This window comes from Elephantulus edwardii, unplaced genomic scaffold (assembly GCF_000299155.1).
Source record: "Elephantulus edwardii isolate Elephantulus edwardi_28Jun2011 unplaced genomic scaffold, EleEdw1.0 scaffold00206, whole genome shotgun sequence".
Classification (NCBI taxonomy): Eukaryota; Metazoa; Chordata; class Mammalia; order Macroscelidea; family Macroscelididae; genus Elephantulus; species Elephantulus edwardii.
The window spans coordinates 3,168,224-3,190,698 of record NW_006399956.1 but is presented as its reverse complement, the minus strand read 5'-3'; the positions used below and the strand labels follow the sequence as shown (position 1 = coordinate 3,190,698).

The following is a 22,475-nucleotide window of genomic DNA, read 5'->3' as shown; positions in this document are numbered from 1 at the left end:
CACTTGTTGCAGAAGGTTGAAGAATAGAGCCTTTAACATGGACTGCACTTCATTATCAAGAAAACAAAGATTCTTAACACTGGACCAATTGGCAGAATTCAAGATAGAGGGAGAAAAGATTGAAACTGTTGACAGCTTCGTCTTACCTGGATTCACAGCTAACACCCTTAGTATTTGCAGTCAAGAAATCATGAGATGTATTTCATTGGGAAAGTCTACAATTTGAGACCTCTCCAAATTACTGAGGAGTAATGATGTTATTTTGAGGACTAAGGTGCATCTTATTCCAGTCATGGTCTTTACAATCACTTACTATGCATCTGAAAGCTGGACAATGAATAAGGATTACAGAGGAATTGATGCCTTTGAGCTGTAGTGTTGGAGAAGAGCAATGTCTGTAGGCTACAAAAACCCAAACATGTCTTGGAGAAGGTGCACCCAGAGTGCTCTTTAGAGGAAAAGATGATGAGGCTTCACCTCATATACTTTGGTTATGTTGCTAGGAAGTTATGTCTCCTTCGAGAGGGACATGATCTTTGGAAAGGTAGAGAGGGTCAGCAAAGGAGAGGAAGACCCTTGACCAGGTAGATTAACACAGTGACTGCCACAATGGCAGTGATCTCTTACGTGTCAAGAAGTGTGAGGATGGCACAGGATGAAACAGGGATCAGATCTATTGTTCATAGGATCACTATGAATTGTACTTGACTCAACTGTCCCCAATAAAACATAGCAACAACAATGTCTCCTTGTTCTGTTAGACTGAATTTTTCTTGATATAGTGCAAGTGTCTCATGAGTGCAGTTAAATATTCAGGAATTCTCATTCTTCTCAGAGTTAATCAATAACTTACTATAATTCATGTAGTCAAATACTTTAGAATAATAAATGAAACAAAATGTAACATCTTTCTGGTATTCTCTGCTTTCCGTCAAGACCCATCACCAGTGATGTTAGCTTTTTTTAATGTGACCTCTTCTATGTCCCTTATAAATGTACTGATCTAGCTTCTTTTAGTAATCTTCAACAGGATTTTACATGTATGTGCTGTTAATACTATTGTTCAATACTTTCTACATTCTGTTAGGTTATCTTTTGTTTCATTTTGTTTTGGAATGAATACAAATGTGGATCTCCTCCAGGAAAGCTGGCTAGATAGCTGTCTTCCAAATTTTTCTCTGGTTGTTGTTTTTTTTGTTTGTTTGTTTGTTTTTAATGTGTGTAGTGGTGAGGTTTTTTTTTTTTTTGGTTGGTTTTTTGTTGTTGGGTTTTTTTTTTTTTTTTTTGTCTTCTTAAATGACCCTCAATTTTTTTTCCAATTCTTTTTACCAGATCCTGTTTTTATTTTAATTTGTTGGTAATATACACATTTCTGTGCCCTACCAAGGCATAATGAGTCATCCTTTTTAGGTGGCCCTCTTGTTAAGTAACACTCAGTTAGGTCAGAACAAAATACTGCCTGGTCCTGAGCCATGCTCATATTTGCTGCTGGTCTTGAGTTCATCCTAACTTAAAGAAGATCTTCCTTCCTGTTAGCTGATACTACTTGACCAAACATAATGTCTTTCTGTGGAGTTGGTCCCTCCTGTTGATATGCCCAAAGTATGCCAGATAAGTCTCACCATCTACACTTTGAAGGAGCATTCTGACTGTAGTACTTCCAAGAAATCAATCCATGGTATGTTTGATATTCTTTGTCAAAACCATAATTCAAAGGCATCAATTCTCCTTTGGTATTACTTATTCATTGTGCATTTTTCCAATGCATGTGAATGGCTTAAAAAATACCATGACTTTAATCAAGTGCCCCTTAGTCCTTAAAATTACATCTTTACTTTTAAACATATAAAATAATGTCTTTTGCAACAGATCTACCCAGGGAAAGTGACAAAATTCCTTTACCCCTGTTTTCATGGCTGCTTTTTGTGAATCCAAGTAAAAGGAAATCCTTGACAGCTTCAGTAGTTTTTCCATTTATTGTGATATTTCTTATTCATCCTGTCTTGAGATTATGTCTTTCTTTATGGTGAAGTGTAACGCATACTTAAGGCTATTGTATCCTTTCATCTGAATCAGTAAATTTTTCAAATCTTATTTACTTTCAGCAAGCGAGGTTGCATCATTTATGTATTGCAGTTTCCCTAAGACTGTGAATCCCAGGTGAATAGGTGAATTCACTCCTGTTTTGCCCATGGTGATATCTCCAGTGTCTGGTAGAATATCTACTACCTATGATTTGTTAAGAGGGTTCTGTTGGCGTAGTTGGTAGGGAGTGGCACTGCTAACCCAAAGGCCATACCTCTCTGTCACTTCGGTCCCACGAGATGGACAGACTCCTCCTTTGTGATTTACAGCCTTGGAACCTGGGTTCAGCTATGAGTCAGTTTTGCCCTCATGGCAGCATTTGTTAAAATAAATGATATATATATCAAACTAACACACTTTGCTAATCCTATTCATATTTTTTCAGTTACTTTTCAAATATCTAGTGAGATTTAATTAATATTCCTTTTGTAAATATGGACAAGATGAAATATGGGCATTATTTTTGTGAAATAATGCTTACTGAAATTCTTTATAGTAGATTCAGTCGATATCGGAGAACTACTTTACAACTCTTACTTAATCACAGTAATATAATCAATTTTGTAGTAAAATCTCTTATCACCTTTATCCATTACTTATTAATATGAAACAATAAGATTGCACATCACTGACACTAGTAATTTCAGTCAAAGATTTTGGAGTCTAATTGCTGTTGATCTCTACCTCTTCTTGATGGAATGGTGAGATTTTTGAGATGCACAAAGACACATTAGTACTCATCACAGTGCTACAATTGAAAAGCAAACATATTGCCTTTGAATTGATACTCGTGATAACTGCATATAGGAGAACAGAAGTATCCTAGTATAATTTTCAAGGCTGTAATTTTTACTGAAGCAGACAACTACTTCTATCTCCCATGGAATGGCAGATGAGTTTCAATCTTGATCTTTCAATTAACATCCAAGAAATTACTGTTTCATCAAAGTTCTACTCACAGTATCATAGTGCTTGAAAAATGCTTGTTAAAGAAATGAACAAATAAATGGATAAGAAGTGATGTCTTCTCATCATTATGTGTGTGTGTGTATTAAATTGAGCAAAATTAATAAAGTGATGATCTACATATGACTTAGGGATGGTCTAGTAATGAAGTGCATAGTTAATGATACAGTTAACCCAAAGACATTGCCTGTCTGGTGGTTCAAACCATCAGCAGCTCCACAAGAGAAAGGTAGGCATTCTCCTCTATGCGATTTACAGCCTCAGAAACCTGACAAAAGATCAGCTGTGTGTCAGTTCTGACTCAGCTACACTGAGATAGAGGTATAGGACCTACACTTTTTTAGTAATTTGATAGCTTTAATGAAAGGAAAAAAAGTTGCTTCATGCTTTTCAATTCAGAAATGAAATCAGTATGTCCAAGGATTGTTCAACATCACCAACAGTTTTTAACATTGAAACTGGTAAATAGTTGATATGGAAAAAAAAAAAAGAGTAAAAACCACACTTTGCTTTTATCTTTTTCTGTTTACCTAGATTGTTTTCTTTTTATATTTGATTTACCCTCTTTCTTATCTTCTTTTATTTCATTTTCCCTCTCTTGGATAAAAATATGTCTTAAAGATTATTCTTACAACTTCATATTTTGTTGTTTCTCTTATTGGGGGTGTGTGTGGGGAAATAATCTTTAATAGCTCTAAAACAATACTGTTGATTAGATTATATACAAGCTTGTGACAAATAAATGCCATTTTTCCACCTAAAACTATTGTATTTCCTCATCTAAAGTGACTCTACAAAAGGACACAATCCAAAATCATAAAAGGTTATTGAGAGACCAAATGTAACAAGTTGCTAAAGACAGATGGGCTACTGTTGTTGAGAAGACTCTGTGCAAGTTTTGATATATGATTTTAAGCAAATCAGTGGGGATTTGTCTTCATTTTTTAATCTAATGTGCTGTATTAGCACATGTATGTAATTTGAATTATAACTAGCTTTTAGGCTCAACTGTCTAACTACCTGTATGTCACAATCTCTGATTTATCAGATGAATCCTGTCAGTTTTTATTGTTTGTAGCTTTCCAGGCATCTGGCACACTAGGATTGTGATTTGTATTCACATATGTTGTGATAGGGAAGATTCAGGATGTGTAGTGGTTTAGCGTCAGGCTGTATGCGCTTTAATTCTCACTTCCATTGGTACAACATTCTGTCATATTTTCAAGTATTGCAATTCTTATTCTAATGTATGTTGTTTTCTATTTCTGTGCTTTCTGAATCTTTACAGTAAACCATTGTAAGAATTTTGAACAACTAAAACAAAAATTCTGTAATTAAAGTCATTAAGTTTTGCTTTCATCATGGCCTAAATATCTAATTATGTGAATGATATATAAATATATTCATCAAAAAAATAATGATTACTACATTTATAATTCCAAAACAGACTTAGGTGATTATTTTCTTAAAAATTTCAGTAGGTATGTGCTATATGTTTATAATTATGAATTCTTGTCGGCACTAAGCTGTGATAGGCTTAAACTACCTTAAGCTTCTCCTAAGTTTGTTTATCCATTTGTCTTGTAACAAGAATATTTTGTCTTGAATGAACCTAAATCTCCTATATATTATGCTCTAGTTTAGTTATTTTGTTTTCTTCATTTTTTCTCTAGCTCACATATATACAATAGAGAAAATACTATTTGAAAGAAAATACATTAAATATAACATTTGTTAGAAGAGTTCTCTGGAATTTTACTAAAGGATGGATGAAATAATAAGAGTAACTACAAAAATATTTTGTTAAGAATTATTTCACTTTTAAAAATTGCTTATTAGGCATATGTCATAAATTTTTTCTTCCTACATCACAAGTTATTTTTGTTTTTCCATTCTCCCAACCTTTCCCTGGTAAACTATTTGCTTCCTCCTCGTTGCCACTCTTACCTCTTCTCATTGTAACTAATGGTTGGAACTTGATTCATGTCTCCCCATTCGCATTTTGCTGACATTATATATTACTTGGATCCAAATGGACAATATTCATTAGCTGGGCACTTCAGCGAAAGCAGCTCACATTACACAGAAGAGCTACCTTCTGCCATTTTTATTAAATGTTAAAATGATTTTGCTGTCAGGGCTTGGGGATGAGTTTAACCATGAGAAAGGAGAGGACTAATAAATAAAAATAATAACTATTGCCTCTGGTTGAGTGACTGGGGAAAAGAGTACTACAGAACTATTTGTTGTTTTCTTCTACTTGTCAACAGCAATGGCTTAAAAGCTTTAGCCATTTTTAAGTATCTAAGAACACCTTTAGAAAGTTTGATAGATAACCATCCACAGGACCAAACAAAATTAAAAAACAACAGGGAAGATTTTTATGTATATTTCTGTAAATTTTATATCTATTTTATGTATATATATTTATGTATGGTGTTATATATATACATGTATGTGGTGTTTTGGGACTGTTAGTACATTAACCTAGTAGAAGTGACACTTTCCATGTTCCTCATTCACCTTCATCTCTTTTTCATATCAACTTTGTTGACGTAAGTCAGTCAGAAATGGCAGATAACCAACACCACAAGATGGATTAACAGTCTTACAAATCTTAAAAGATGTTAAGAGGCAAAATTTTACTACTGCTTAATGAGACTTTTGATTTTTTTATTAATTTCAATGCAAATGAGATAAAATATATGTATGTAGTTTAGTTGCTTTTTTGAAGTAGCTTCTCTGAGTTGTTGTATACTAAGCTGTAGTTGCAATGTGGTTTTTGTTCAATACCATAGAGTCGAAAATGACCATAGCTGACCCCCACTGGATGTTCGGAGGCAGTAAATTGCATGGGAGGAGATTGCTGATCTCTCTCTTGAGATTTAGTTGGTGGATTCAAACCACATGCCTTTGGTTGGCAGTGCAATTTCTTACCACTAAACCCTCAGAGCTTCCTTGCTGTTATGTATCGTTGAGTTAGAAACATCTGATAACTGACCCTCCAACAGGTTTTCAGAGGTAGTAAACCACATTGAGAGTCGAGTGTGCATCTTTCTCAGCAGAGCAGTTGCTAGATTGAAAACATGTTTTTTTGAGGTAGCAGTGCAATTCCTTATCAGTAAACCACCAGAGCTGATTGTAATGTTAGTTAACATTTACTAGATGTTACTGTGATCTTGGTAGTTTTTAAAGTAAATTACATATTTTATCTAATTTCTCACAACCACCATTTGAGACAAGTACAATTATTATCTGTTATCAGTGAGTAAAAGGAAGGACAGAGGGTAGATTATTTTCTAAAAGTTGCACAACTGTAAACTATGAAGTCAAGTTACATGACATCAAGTTATTTCTCTTTAGTCACAAAACGCAGGAAAGAATAATTCTATGCAATTAGTTTTGAAATACTGCTTTCAAATAATTTATGTTCTATTTTTGCTGGATATAATATTTAAAACACAAACAAAGCAAATAATCATAGTATGAATACGAAAAGGACTTAAACTTCATAAGAGAAAATGTAAGTAAGAAAACATGGATTCCATTACAAATTAAATCCATCATATAATGGGGATTTACATGAAGAAAATGACCATGCTGTGAGACATAAACTCAAGGTTCTGTATTTATAAAATTTATACCATACTGATTACTACCTATGTAAGCATGTGATGAAATACTTGCTGTTATTAAATTTGATATATAATTTGTTATAATTGAACAGGTATATTCATGATTTCAGATTGTGCAAAAAATAAAATGTAAGCCTCTAACCAGTGATTGAAATTCCATGTTCCAAAAACGGATTGCATGTTAAAAACTTTTAAATGAGAGTTAGCCGGCCAAAGTTATTATTTCTTTATTTTTCTGTTAACAAGCTCTTATTAACTTTAAAGTGGAAACAAACAAGTATTTTGGCAATACTAAAAGTAAAATGTTTCCAGAGCTTAATTCACTTCAGGATAGTTACATATAAAAAATAAGACTTCTTGAAAACCCAGTGCTCAGGAATTTCATATGTGTTTCTGTTGTGTGTGTTGTAGTGATTCATTTAGTTCACATTCCTAGAAGAATGAGACATTTTCAGTAACAGTAGCGGGTAACACTTATCTCATGGGACTATTACAAGCTCTTCTGGCCTTGCACTACTCACAAATAACTTCTCATATATGTGATAGTATTTTTAAATTTCTTCTATTGTATTGTTTAATATTTGATCCAAAATGTTTTCTGTACATGCAAGTATTGTCAACATGAATTGAACTCTTGATGATATGTAATTTGTAGAATTTGGCTCATATCCTCCACAAAGACAGATCTTATTGTCAGCAATAAAATAAGTTAAAGGCCATGCACTGAAATAGATTTAGTTCTTTGAAAGGAAATATATTTGGTCCATTACACTGTTGTTGTTTTATGCAGTCACATTGACTCCCACTTACAGAAATCCCTCTCCGACTCATACAAATTCTATGCAGAAGAGGATGAAGACATGCCAATTCTGTGCTGTCCTCAGGAGCTCTGCTGTGCATCAGCTTACTCCTTCAGTCAGATGCAGTCCCTTTCATTTATTCTTCAGTTTCATGGAGTCATCTGGTAAAAGGTTCTAAGGAGAAACTACTGCATTAGCAATACCTAATTCTAACTAGGACCTCTCATAAAATTATTAACTGAAACAATATAAGGAAAATGAAATGCAATCAAAATTTAATTTTTAAAAACATAACACTTATTAAGATAAGTTTTTGTACTATGAGGTATACTGACAAGAACATTAGAGTTACACTTCAAGTCTTGGCTTATAATGAACTACTTTCTAAAATCAGTAATGTGATTTTAGAAATATATTTAAGCTCTAGAATTTACAGTTTTTCAGTCTGTAAAAGGAAGATTTTAGTCTACATAAGATTGTTATTGTTGTTGAGTACTACAGAGTTGGGACTGATCTATAGCGGACCCTCCAGCAGATTATCAGAGGCAGTTAATCACATGAGAGCAGATTTCCTGATCTTTTCCCATGGAGTGTCTGATCTTTTCCAACCAAGTGCCTTTCTGATTACAGCACAGTTCCTTGCTACTAGGCGACCAGAACCCTACATCAAATTATATTGAGCAAAACAATGCTCTCCTGATACTAATATTCTTGCTCAGATAACAGAACATTATATAATCCATAGTTATCTTAAAAATTGGCAATTTCTTAGCACATAAATATCAAAGTCTTATAAAAAAGTAAATCAGAAATAGGGAGCTCTGGTGACCTAGTGCTAAGAAGCCCTCTCTGGCAGTTCAAATCCACCAGCTGCTCTTCGGGAGAAATATGGGCAATCTTCTGTGTGGATTAACTGCCTTTGAAAACCTGCTGGACGGTAAACTATGAATTTGTTCTGACACAGTGGTACAACAACAAATTCATTTAGCAGTTATTTGATTTACATGGAAATGCAATTACTATTTTGTTTTTAGTCTTAAATAATCAAGTTATTTGTGCCCAGTATATATTTAGCTAATTACTTTTATGAAATGTTTATGTACATGATATTTAAAGATTCCTTCTAACCTTAAAGTTCTGGTTTTATGATACGAACAAAATGCATATGCTTTTACTTCTTGCCTTCAGAGGCGATAGTGACAGAGATTGAAGTTTGGCCATACTTTTATTTCTTCCCAATGAAGACCTGCATTCTTAAATGTATATACTCTCACATGTCAGGAATAACAGAGTTTAGTTTAAGCTACAGAATTAAAGTATAAACAGTAGTGGATTTGAAATGCTCTGACTCCTGGAACTTTGTCTAAAAACTCACGTATTATACATATGGGGTTTTTTCCTCCCCCTCGTTAAGTTTTTCAATGAGCTCTGCCACAGAAGTTCAGAGGAGATTAAGGAGGGGCAAGGACACCCTACATAAACACAAAGCAAAACCCCAAGCTTGTGCGTAAAGCTACTGCACTGGAGCAAATGTGGTTTAATTCTTGGCACTGGCAGCTTGTTGGAGAATTACAATATGTTGGCATGAGTCTCTAGGTCTCATTGTTCCAGATGAGGGAGTAAGTCTTAAGAGGGTTTGGCACTGGAGGGAGAAAAGAGTGAGAGTTATAGGGAATGAACAGACCCTAAAGAGGCAGGATGCTGTGGTAACAATGGCTGGCACAGTTGGGGGTGCTATTCACTGGTGAGGATTGCCACAGGCATTGATGTGAAGAAGCATATGTGAGCAAAAGACACAAGAGTGAGAAGAGGAAAGCAAGCAAACATATCAAAAGGTTTCTGATAGCAGAAAATGACAAACGTAACCATATTAATGGTCATGTGTTGACTAATGAAGAATAACTTCTTTACTTTTTCTTTACCTTGTACTTCATTTATGAACATTTCTTTTCTTTTAAAACATACATGTTTTTGTTTTAACCTGAAAGAGAAAAGGTTCTTGATAAGAGAATCTGGGTTTGCATTACAGTTGTTCCATTCTCTGGCTAGATGATGTTGGGCAATGCATCTTTCAGATCTGGTTTCCTATGTGAAAGGTGGATGAAATAGTAATATATGTCAGTGAAATGATGTACTTTACAGCCTTGTGTGAATTTAAGACTCTGCATATAATAATAACTATTATTATCCCCCACAATTACTTCAACATAGGAATTCCTAGTTCCTTTTTTAACGATGATAATGATATACCAAAGCTTAAAATAACTAAAATTCCATAGGAACAAATCTAAATAGAATCTTTGGATTTTTTTTTAATTTTTTAGAAAATGTGGCATATCTTAAATAGCAGTTGTTAATATTCCAGAATTTGAACATTTGCAGATTACTACAATCTATTTTATGCCACCATACTTAAAACAGCATTCATAATCTCATCAAATTTCACTTGACTCTTATCCATGAATTAATGAATAGGTGTATCATAAGTATTGGGATTTCACCTTTTACGTTTGTTATCATGGTTTTCTATTGTTAGATCTTTACTATTTTCAGAGAAATTAAACTATTGTCCATTCATTGATTTAGAAATGTGAGAGCATTTTTGTCACTTGTTCATGGATTGTCAGTGGAAATCAGTTGAAATTCTAGCAATTAATAGAATGCTAGCTGTGTATTTTCCCAATAATTTTTATTTTACAGAAATTCCAGTAGAGAGGTAAAATGAGAAAAGTGATGTACTTAACATATGGTCTCTGAGCTAACCCAGTGGCAAAGTCTAGAGAAGTTAGGTTGTTTAATTAGAAACAGTGATAGAAGTTATACAAGTGTTCAGGTCTTTCATTCATAGGATTGCTATGAGTCATCTATGAGTCAAAGGCACTTAACAACAACAGCAACAATTTGAAACAAACAACAGTTATTCCATGTGGGGTTTTTTAAGGAATCACTTTATATTTTAAGTGTATTGTATATTTAACAGGGAGCTCTGGTAGCCTAGGGGTAAGATTATCTTTGGATATGCTGTTGTTTTGTACCGTAGAGTTGGAACTGACTGCATAACTGACCTTCCAGCAAGTTTCAAAGGCTGCAAGCCACATGATAAAAGATTGTCCATCTGTCTTTCAAGGTGGACTCATACTGCCTGCCTTTGGATTGGCAGTGTAGCTCCTTACCACTAAGCCACCAAAGCTCCCTCTTGGCTATAAGTTACCAATTTTCTTTAAATTGTTCTGAATTCTGAAGAGCAAAGTCATATGTAGTTGTTGTTTTTAAGTGCCGTTAATGAGTCAGGCATGCCTAAGACCTGAATCTTTTCCTATCCTGTGCTGTCCTCATCTCTGATACAGTTGCTACCTTGGGCTTCAATTGATATTTGTATGATAATTGTCTTAATGGTTTGTTCTTAGTGTTACAATACCTATATGTTAGTTCATTATATCAGTGATTTATTTAGCTGCTAATTACTTTATAGGTGGGTATGTATGTTTGCTTGATTATTGTTGACTGTTTTTGTTTAGCACTTATCTGTCAGTCCTCTGTCCTAGTGTAGCTTGTGGGTTGCTGTGACACTGGATGTTGTGCCTCTAGTGTGATGGATGTCATAAGGGTCACCATGGTAGACAGATTGCAGCGGAGTTCTTAGATTAAAGCAGATTAGGCAGTAGGACTTGCCGCCCACATCCAAAAGAGCAGGCCTTCAAAAACCCTATAAACAAAAAGTCAGTGTGTAACTAAATCTTGAATAAATGCTTTAAGAAATGCTAACTCTTCATCTCACCACTGCTGACTATAAGTACCCATTGCCCTAGGAAATTCACTTCATCCTTCAGGTTTTTCTTCATCCTCCTCCAATAAAGTTAATAGCATTAGTTTTTCTTAGTATGCAGCATTGTTTTCTAAATGTGTACGTGCTAGAAAGAGTCATATTTAGAACTCTGTAAGGTGAAGTTAACTATATGATGTTAAGTCAAGATAATTCCTTTATGCTTTGCTTTCTTAAGGGGACCTCTGAGGTTTTGGTCCTTATAATGTTGTACTGCTCTGCCAAAGGTTGCAATTCTGTGTGGGTTCAAATAACCAGTGATTCTGGGGGAAACCCACTGAAGGGTCAGTTTGGGATGTACAGCAATGAATGAATGAGCCTTACTTTCTGAAACTATTCACTTGATGACATTTTCACATCTGTTGCATTCTACCTCACAGCACACTCATGCCTTCCAGAGTAAAACTGATCCATAGGCTTTTCAGTGGCTGACTGTTCTTGGAAGTAGATCACAGATGTTTCTTCTGACAAACCTCTGGGTGAACTCAAACCTTCAGCCTTTCCATTAGCTTCTAGGCAAGTGAACCATATATGTGACCCTGGGATTTTGAAACAGGTACACTGGTATCTAATCCAGAAGATTGTTGTGAAAGTATAGCACATTCGAGTGACCCGGCTTATTGCTCAGCACTTAGCCCTCAAAATAGCAGCTATCACTATCATTTCATTGTCTGTGAGAGCATTAGGAATTTATAGAAGGGGGCAAAACCCACGATTAAAGCCATAACTCTGCTTGTTAGAGTGTATAAAACATCTTGGCAGCGTGTTTCTGTTTTGTCTTGTTTTTAACCCGTAAGAAGAATAACCTAATTAGAATCTTCGACTGGTTGCTGTGAGTAAGTGACGAAACAGATAAGAGCATCTAACATGGTTCCTGGCACTTAACACTACTTATTTAATGTTTATGGAGTCTAAAATATTTGCTTCAACTAATTTGTGAGTACTAGTGTCTTTATTGTGAGAGAAGAGTGGGCAATCTCCTCCCATGTAATTTACTGCCTCTGAAAATAGCTGAAGGTCAGTTATAGCCCTGTTCCAACTCCACAGCACGCAGCAGCAATGTCTTTGACGTGACATCCTTGAGTTTTGATTTTATGCTTTCCAAATACCTTTGTCTAGAAGAAATTATTCTTTCCCTTTCTATAGTATATGTTAAAAGTCGGGTATTTGAGAGGGGGGAAAAAAGGCCCTGTATATTTAAGCCTTATATCTTTATACAAGTAATAAAGGGGCGAAGAATGTTCTACAGGTTTCAGAAATCTGGTGGCTGTTTCTTTAACTCTGCAACTTAGACAGAAGACTTCTGTTTCTTTATGAGCACACTACAGTGAATATTTTGTCTAGCTGCAGGGGAAAAGCTTTGTCATGGACTTTGCAGACAATAGCCTTAAAAGTAAAATGGTCTGCTTTTGGTGCTGGGAGGTTCAGGGGCCCATTGTTAGTGCACAATGGATTTCTATTGCAGCATTCCTGCTTTGCAAAGGTTTGTTAGCTTTTAATGACTGACAGGACTCTATTGCAAATAACATATTGGTTGTGCCCTGTTTACATGCTACTTGAGAATTTTTGTAGAGTGCTGGAAAAAAAGAAGCAGTGGTGTTTCTTTGACCTACTCTGATAAGGTTTTTAAAATTACTGGGAATGCAGAAACGGAAATCCTGAAAGGAGGTTTTAAAATTTACTTTGAAAGCCTCATAGAAGAGACATATTGATTACAATAAAAAAGATTTAATGTTTTATTTCATCTAAAATTGCCTTTACTTTCAAAACATTGTAGTATAAAAATAGACATTTTAAAAATGAAAGATTATTTAGTATTTTTTCTCATAAGCATGAAGGCAAACACAAGTATTCTGTTAGAAAGGAAGAAAACACTTCACACATTCCTTGGATAAACCTGCCCATAGTAGCTATGCTATGTGGAGCTGTATGTTCACCAGCAAATAAATAGAAACTATGTAAAACAATGGTCATTCAGGGGTCAGTTTGGTGTTTTAGTTTTTTTTGTTGTTCTTGTCGTCCTTGTTCCTTTTTCCTCATGACTTTCTTTACATCTGAAAAATGTTTCACATTTTTCCAAGGAAAATTTCACTTCAGCTTTGTTGAAAATGCCACACAGGTATTTAACTTATGACTGTTAAGATGAGACCCTGAGAAAAAAAGTAGAAAGCTTTAGCCAAAGATGTTGATGAAGGCTCCTTAAAATGCATTTTACTGTGGGGAAAATTAACCAGTTTCTAATAATCTTATGGTCTCTAGGCCAGACGGTCCCTTTGATAAGTTAACATGTACTCTCTTTATGTTCCTAGTAGGGGGTAAACAAATGCCTGAACAAACACCAATACACATAAACACCAGTGTGGAGAATGGCAGTGGATGTCTTGGATCTAGATAATAAGTGAGGGTATTGTTATTTAGATGACACATACTGGGACACTTATCTTTAGTACACTCCATTTTCTAACTGAATGCAGTGCTAATCGTGGGATTGAAAGCTATTGTAATTGTGTACCCATCTAAATGCTGACAAGAATATACAATTACATTGTTTGGAACTGAGTTTAATGATTGGGAGTTTTATTAGCATTTATATTTACTTAGACGTTAAAATTCAGCACAAAGAGAGAGGCCAAATACCACGTGATATATAGACACACATATGAGAATAAAGGGTAACCTTCATCTCTGAAATGTGGGTGCCACTTCACAATGTACAGCATTTTTTGAAAAATGTGATACCAATCTAAAATAAGCAAATGATAGGGTTCCGTTGTAGGCATCTTCTACTTCTCTGGATTTTGCAATCATTTAAAAGCTTCTTTTATATCAACTTTTCCTTTTCTTTTTTTAATGTTGGAAGCACTGACGAATCTTTCCACAGTGTGCTTGTGTGCTTACTACCCCACAATGTTAAACACATATTATAAAGTGGATGTAATTGTAAACACACAGAGGGATATAATTACATGTAGCAGATTTAAGAGCTAATTCTTTTCTTGTTTTTTTCCCCCTCTGCATTTTATCAACATAATTATTTTTTGACTGCAGACTAACACCCTGAAATTGACAAGCATCCATTATACCAAGAATTTGTTCACCAAATTGAAAATCAATGAACTGCAGGTTTATATGTACCCATTGTCATCAAGAATTAGCATGGCTTTGTTCCGCAAGAGGAAAAAGCTAATGATTTTGAAACAGCAGGTGACAAAACACATTCTTTTTTTTTCCTCCCCTCTTATCAGTTTGTTGATGAAGTCATTATGGACTGGGGCCCAGATAGGGATGGCCTTATTTTTAGCAGATAGACTTTTAATGAGCTCTATTGTAAACATAGTCATGTTGGTTTGCTTACATTTTCCCCCCTCTTCTTTACTTAGAAACTCCCAGTATTGAAAAGCTACTCTCAAAGGACTGGAAAGACAAGCTTCTTGCAATGGGATCAGGGAACTTTGGCGAAATAAAAGGTAATTCTGAATGCAATTGTTTTGATTCAAAATGTACTAAAAATGAACTTGGTATTTAGAAATATTAATAGTGATAAAGAATATCTGCTTCACCCTCCATTTCTGTTTTATTCATTTTTAGTCATTGGTGTTTGCTTCTTCTAGCTTAAAGGGGCCATGTCAGGGATTCTTATCTTTTATAAGTACCTTATAGGATAAATAATGTGTTTCTTAATAATGCCACTTATGTCTTTAGTACACTTTGTTTTTCATTATTCCTTTTTTTTTATTTAAGTGGTTTATCCTGTGCCTGGAAATGTGCCTTTAGCAATGTTAAAAACTCCATCTGATGAGGTGACTTTATACATTCTACATATTGACAGAAAGCATGTATACATTATATATAAGACAGAGTTAACACCATCAACAATGAATGAAATAGGCATAATATACTGTTTTATAGCTACAAGTGTAACATTTCTGGTTTTGTTTTATTAGAATCAGCAAGTACGTAAAGTTAAGGGAGAAATACTACATGGGCTTCAAAAGAATATTTTCATAAACTTTTACTACTAATAAGAGATTATTTCATTCTCTCATACAAAAATAGAATCAAATAAAGCCTTTCAATTAACTTAAAAATCTTATTATTACAGGGCATAATAGACAGCCATAATTACCTATTTGTTGCTCATAGGACACTTATTTTTCTGAACTGTAAAATAAGATCAGTCTTGAGAGAAGAAAAAATGAATAATATCATGAAATATTTACTTACATGTACTATTGTGTATAATTTTTAGATAGAGGTTAAGTATACATTTCACCTTACTAGATTTGTTTTACAATGTGTATAGCAGAACAAACAACTTTTTTGCCTGTCTGTGCATGTGTGCGTGTTTTCCAAAGGAAAGTGTTTCTCTTTAAACTCTGCTTCCTCACAGCATCCTGGAGAAAGGCAGAGTCAGTCTTAACAAATGTTTATTCTCCATGACAACTAATGTCTGAATATTTGGGAACTTTCAGAGATGTTGACTGAAAATTTCACTTAAAATTCACAATCTTTGAGTTATACAGAATAACTTAAGTAGAAATGAAGAGATTCTGAATCTTATCAAATTCAAATGCATGATAAGTGACATGCCTTAAAGGGCTTTCGAGTTCTGGTGGCACAGCAGTTATATGTTTGGCGGTTAACTGAAAGGTCAACTGTTCGAACTTATCTGTTGCACAATGCAGGAAAAAGGGGACAGACTGCTTTCTAAAGGTTATAGCCTTGGAAACCCTATGGGGGAGTTCTACTCTGCCCTTTACTAAGGGTGAGAATTCACTAGAGGACAATGGATTTGGGGATAAAAGGGATTGAAGACAGAGTTAAAGGAGAACTGAGAAATTTCATTTTCTAAAACAGCAGTCCTCTTAATATTCATTTGGTTGATTTTTGACCCATTTACACGTGAGGTATATAATTGTATTTTCCCGATTCTTCATTCTCCTCTGACCTAGGTAGTAACAAAGTAGAACACAGACTAGTTTTCCCAAGCCTTGTGATCTCATTCCATTGGAGGACAAACATTTTTCCCTCTCTCATTTTCTTTCACAAGTCAGACTTAAAAGCAGCAACAACAGTGATGATAAGCTTAGAGGAAAGAGGCTCAGCTGTCCTTTCAGGCTTGCCTGGGGGTTAGTTTTGGAAGCTACAGTACAGTCACAAAAGAAGAGTCTGTCTTTAATTTTGAGGTTTTTTAGGCTTCACATTCAGAACACAAGTTTGGTTATTGTTCTTCAGTTCTGTACAAAAAGCTGTTTTCTGATGCATTTTAAAAGCAACCCTAGGTCTTTCTTCTGTTGGGGGCATGGTTATTAGGTGCTTGGATCAGGTTTGGCAGTAAAGTGGGAAAATACGAGCTGGGTTATTTTTCCTACTGACTGCCCGTGACAGTTGCAATTACTAACCATTGTTCATAGGTGGCTAGAAAGTGGAGAGGATACAATAGTGTGTTGCCCTCTGGGGGTAAATGAATTTGACTTAAAGGTTCTTGGGGGGTCAGGAGGGGTGTTTATGTAGTGCCCAGGAATGTGGTTTTCATGCCACCCCAGAAGAAGTTAGACATGAACAATGGCTGAGCTGTTTGGCAGCTCTTTTTAATGAGGCCAATAAAATCTCATGTACACGTACAGCAGCATTTTTGGTGGAAGGGATTGGAAGGATAAGTGTGAGTTTTATTAAATCTTAAAATTGAACTCATTCAGCTATTGAATAGTAGTAATTTAAATAACGTATTTGAACAGAACCATTCTCTATATTGGGATATAGAATGCCTTTATACTATTTACAGAGCTGCCTATTTTATTGGAGAGCTCATGCTTAGAAAGGTGGAGGGCCAATGAAGGAAAGCAAGACTCTCAACTAGATGGATTGACATAGGGACTGCAGCAACGGACTCAAGCATGTCAGAGATTGTGAGAATGCGTAGGACAGGACAGTATTCAGATCTGTTGTTGCTATAGGTCGTACTCAACTCCATGGTACCTAAAAATAACAACTTGTGTATTGATTTATTTTTTCATTTAAACTTTCAACCAGGCTATTTCCACTCAACTTTTCCTTAGTTCCAGTAAATGTGTGTTTGTGTGTGCCTGTCCCTTTCTTAAATATTTATCACTGTAGACAAGTTAGCTTGATCTCAGTTACAAAGTTTTGACCTCAAGTTGTTATCAGCAAGATGCTTTCAGGATATATGAACAAATACTAATACAGTTTGGCAAAGTTTATAAATGTGAATCTTACTGCTCTCTACTTAAAAAGAGAAAATAACAAAAGTCTTAAAATGAGAGACATAAATAGCATTTAATTTACATAGTTTAAAGAGCAATAAAGAGATGTCATATCCACTCTAAATCAATCTCAACTTTTAAGAAACAATGTGAGTTAGTAAAGGTCACCTACTTCTAAAGGTGGATATTTGTTTAGTATATTAGTTTTTCCAATTTAGAATTTTAACCATCTTATGCTCTGATATTTTGAGAATATGAAATACTAAGTTTTTAAAATAACACAGCAACATCTAATGAAAACACACACGCCAGTAGATTCAGTTTTGCAAACGAGGCAGTGTAACTGAGAAGCTTTACCAACAGCAGTCAATTGTTGTTGTTGTTATATACTGTTGAGTCTCTTGTGACTCATAGTGACCCTATGTACAACAGCCCTAAACTCTGCTCTATCCTGTGCCAGTTGCACTCTGATACACCCATCCTGATTACCCCAGTCACTGAATCAGTCCACCTCATAGAGGGCCTTCCTCTACTGCACTGTCCCTCCACGCTCCCAAGCATGATGTCCTTCTCCGAGGACTGATCCTTCCTTACCACATGTCCAAAGTATGATAGAGGAGCCTCAGAATCCTTGCCTCCAAGGAGCCGCTTGGTTTAACCCTTTCCAGGATGAATTTGTTTGTTTTCCTAGCAGTCCATGGTACTCTCAAAACTCTTCTCAAGAACCACAGCTCAAAGGCAGCAGTCCATACACAGTATAAATTGATTAGTGTCCTAAAAGATTGCTCTCATCTTTACCAGTCAGCCATTTTACAGGTGTTTTGGGGGTTTTTGGGGGGTGTGTGTAACTGGTCAGGTTTTAGGGTTTTGCCCCATAGAAATAGGAGGAGCAATGAATAACGGTTATAAGGAAAGTGGAGACCAACTTTCATAATTCCATATTTATTAAGAAGGGACATCAGCAGTACATGTCCTTTTAGTTGATGACCAGGTGTATTGCACAGCTTTTTCTGGTAGTATGAAATTCCTTTTGCTGAAGGTCAAGTCATTTTATTGGTACTTGACTTAAGAACAATGTCTGTTGAGACACTTTACCTGAGATCTATGAGGTCTTTCCCTGAGAACAGTAAGTCATGGTGCTCTGACTAATCTAAACTCATCATTGTTTTTCAACAAAATAATCGCATAATTTGTCCTTTTCTGACTTAATAAACTGTCTTGAGAGTAATAACACAAATAAATACATGCAAAATTCTCCTATAAATATGTATGGCTTTATGAGGTTATAAAAGTAAGTCATTGTTTGGACAGTTTTCTAACCAGATCACTCAGAAAAGTCTTGAGCAGTCTTTCAACTTGCCTCATGGGATGAATTGTTTGGAGCTTGAATTATGTCTTAAAATCCATGGTGGGTGTTTCTCATCCTGGGCAGGATGCAAAACTTCTTGTATAACTTAAATTAATATAGGCCTGTGAAAGTATTGCATAATTTATTATGGAAAATAACAACAACAACATAGCGCTCAGTTGACCTAGTGGGCAGTAAGTGATGCTACCAAGCCAGAGGTGGGTGATTTTAATCTGCAGCCCTTAAACCTGGTTTTAATTTTTTTTGTCAAACATTCTTCGAAGTGGTATACCAGTGGTCTGTCCATTTACTGTACAGAGGTAACTCGTGGTGCAGTGATGCTAAACACTGTGACACTGATGTATGAAATATGATAACGGTTACACCGGGTGGACAGTGCTTGGTGGAGCTCTTCGATTAAAACAAGCTTGGAAGCAGGAGTGGCATCCACTTCTGAATTAGCTTGCCTTCCATGAACTTGGAAGAAAGATTAAAGTTATACAAGTGGTCAGGTCTTTCGTTCATGGATTTGCTATAAGTCATCTATGACTCGACAGCACTTAACAACAACAACAGCAATTATAGAAAATACAAACTGCTATTGGCTGTTTTTTGAAATGATAATTTTGTACTTTCTAAAAGATGAGGTATATGGTTAAATAGCAAACATCTCTAGAATTATCAGTAGTCAGGTTAAAGCTATAATCCATTCAGCAATGCTATAGTCTTTGAGGATTCATGAGTTAAAGACAAATGCTACGTAAACTTAATTTGTGCATTAGAATGGATAGTCTCTTGGATGACTAGTACAATTTTGAGATAAAAGTGGTATGTACATTCAATATGTGACTTAAAAGTGACCATTCTTTTTAAATTATTTCTTTTGAAAAGGACCAGGCTTAGAACAGAAATTGGACACCAAGTGGTAAATGCAGTTTGATAAATTTGAAGCATGGAGCCCAAAATCTCAGCATTTAGGTAGATATATAGTGTTATATCATTTTGAAAATTGTCTGAAAGCTAATCTTTTAGAAATCCAACTGTTTAGTTATTTCATTTTCTTATTAACCAAAAGATATAGATGAATATACTCTTACAGAAAGGTTTAAAAGATTATTTTCTAAGGGAATTATTGGATCTGGAATTTGTTCAACACAAAATTCAGCCATAAAGATGACCGGACATGTAGTCTTTTACTTCAGTATAAAGTAAATGTGTAATGCTTTTAATCTACTGAAGATGTGGCCTATCCTTCCTCTGGAGTTCCTGATGAGTAATTTTTATTTTTTTTTAAACTAAAGAAAGGATTCATGAGAACTAAAGAAAGGCTGTTGGCAGAGAACATTATAAATTTTCAAAATAAGTTTGGCACTACCAATAAAAGCTAAAAGTGACTTTTCAACTAGTGACTTTCTCTATTTCTCAGGATGCCAGCATCCTTGTGTGCCAATGTAGGAACCCAGCCAGTTGTGGGAAGAGAATACTCAGTCACTGGGTCTCAGTTCTTCTGTACATTGAAGATTTAACCTATCAATAAGAAAGCCAACTTTACTTGTTAGAGTACATACTTAATAACTGTTTCAAATATAATAGGAATAACTCAACTCGTCTTTACTTTGGGTTTTATATTTGGGATAAACCCACATACTCGATTTAGCAATTTTTTTTTCCATTTAAAAAATGCATTCATTTACCTAATAAATAACTGTCATTTGTGAAAGGCAGGTGAGGATTCTAAAACTGGAATAAGTATAAAGACATATTTATGTTTTTAAAAACATGACTCCAATGCTTATTGGAAAACTATCCAGGCCTTTGGATGATACAATTACCCAGAATATATATCTCTTTAAACTAACATTTCTCTTAGCAGGGGAGTGTGATGTCGTCAAAAAAGATATTTTGTCATATGGCCCGAATTCTTCCAAGTACTTGTGGCTTGACCTTTTGGAAACTAGGCTGCTTCTTTTGATTAAATTCCTCATCTGTTCATTTTTTAGGGACTGTAAATTATGATTGATTATATATCTAAATTATATGATACCACTTTTTCAAATGCTTTCTTTAAATTATTATGGTTATAAAATGATTTTATCCTATTTTATATATTTAAAAATTGAGGCTCAGAGAGATTTATTACCCAAAATCACTTACCTTGGTTGTGACAGAGTCAAGATTTAGAATTAATATTCTAATATTCAGAGATTGGGATCCTCATATGATATTCAGCTGCCCAGTAAAATGAGACTGGGTGATTTTTTCCAATATTTTAAAACATTAGAACATGTTTGCACCCATCACAACGGGGTAAATAACCCTGCTGATTTGTATCAATGATATTTTGTGCTTATACGTGTCCCCAGCACATTATACGTGTCCCCAGCACAAGGACATTGTTTTGAATTGTCAACCTATTTGCATATTTAACTTCCTTCCTCTTGTAGACTGCCAATCTTACCATTAGGAAATTAATACAGACTTGATGAATGAACAGTAAATGAACAATCCCATATTTTGAAATTACTATTATGACTATTACTGTTATAATCTGTACTTGCAGGATATTTAATAGGATATTTTAAAAAGCCAAACATTTCAACAACTGGGTATTAGATTTTTTAATTGATTAATTAATTAACTAACTAATTAATTAATATATTTTTGCTTTAGTCATAATAGGGAGCTCTGGTGGCCTAGTAGTAAGCAGCTGTGCTGTAATCCCAGAAGAGCGTAATTCAAATCCACCACCTGCTCCATAGGAGAAGGATGGACAGTCTTCTCCTATTCAGTTAACTGCCTCTGAGAACTCACTGGAAGATCAACTGTGTGTAATTATGGCTAAACAGTACATGACAACAACAACAGCAACGTGGTGATAAACCATTACATAATACACTACACAATAGACCATTTGCCAGTTCAATAATTTCTGCATGTATAATTCAATGATATTGATAATAATCTGCATTTTGTACAATAATTATTGTTGGTGTTATGTGGCATCAAGTTGGCTATGATGCATAGCAACCCTGTGCACAATAGCTCCGAATTCCGCTCTATCCTGAACCAATCTTACTATCTCTGACATACCTACCCTTATTAACCAGCTATTGTGTCAATTCATTTCATCCAGAGTTTTCCTCTCCAGTGCTGTCCCTCCACCATTCTAAGCATAGTCCAAAGTATGTGAGACAGAGTTTCAAAATCCTTGCCTCCAAGGAGCAGTTTGGTTTCACCTTATCCAGGACAGATCTGTTAGTTTTCTTGGTAGTCTATGGTAATATGTTCAATCCTCTTCTCACCACAACTCAAAGACATCAATACTTCTTCTGTCATCCTTGGCCATTTCCCAGATGCCTGATGCATATAGCAAGTAATTGCAAAGATCATGGACTGGATCAGGTTTACCTTAGTCTCTAGACTTACATCCTTGCTCCTCAGCACACTGGAGAGGTCCCTGACAGCAGATTTTCCCCGTGTAATTAGTCTTTCATCTCAATACTCGATCATTCTCTCTCCAGCTCCATTTCTGTCACCGAGTCCATGTTTTCCAACTACTGAATCTTCCTCTTTGTTCCCGACTTTTGCATTCCA

General features: G+C 35.1%; 1 protein-coding gene across 5 annotated transcripts in view; it reads left to right on the top strand.

The window, feature by feature from the left end:
- SOX5 (SRY (sex determining region Y)-box 5) overlaps nt 1–22,475 on the top strand; it is a 610,606-nt gene that overhangs the window by 257,022 nt on the left and 331,109 nt on the right. For all 5 annotated transcript variants that reach the window (XM_006897210.1, XM_006897209.1, XM_006897211.1 and 2 more), the window contains one exon: nt 14,690–14,776. In XM_006897210.1, the coding sequence (XP_006897272.1) occupies nt 14,690–14,776 (87 nt within the window). The remainder of the gene's footprint in view (nt 1–14,689; nt 14,777–22,475) is intronic.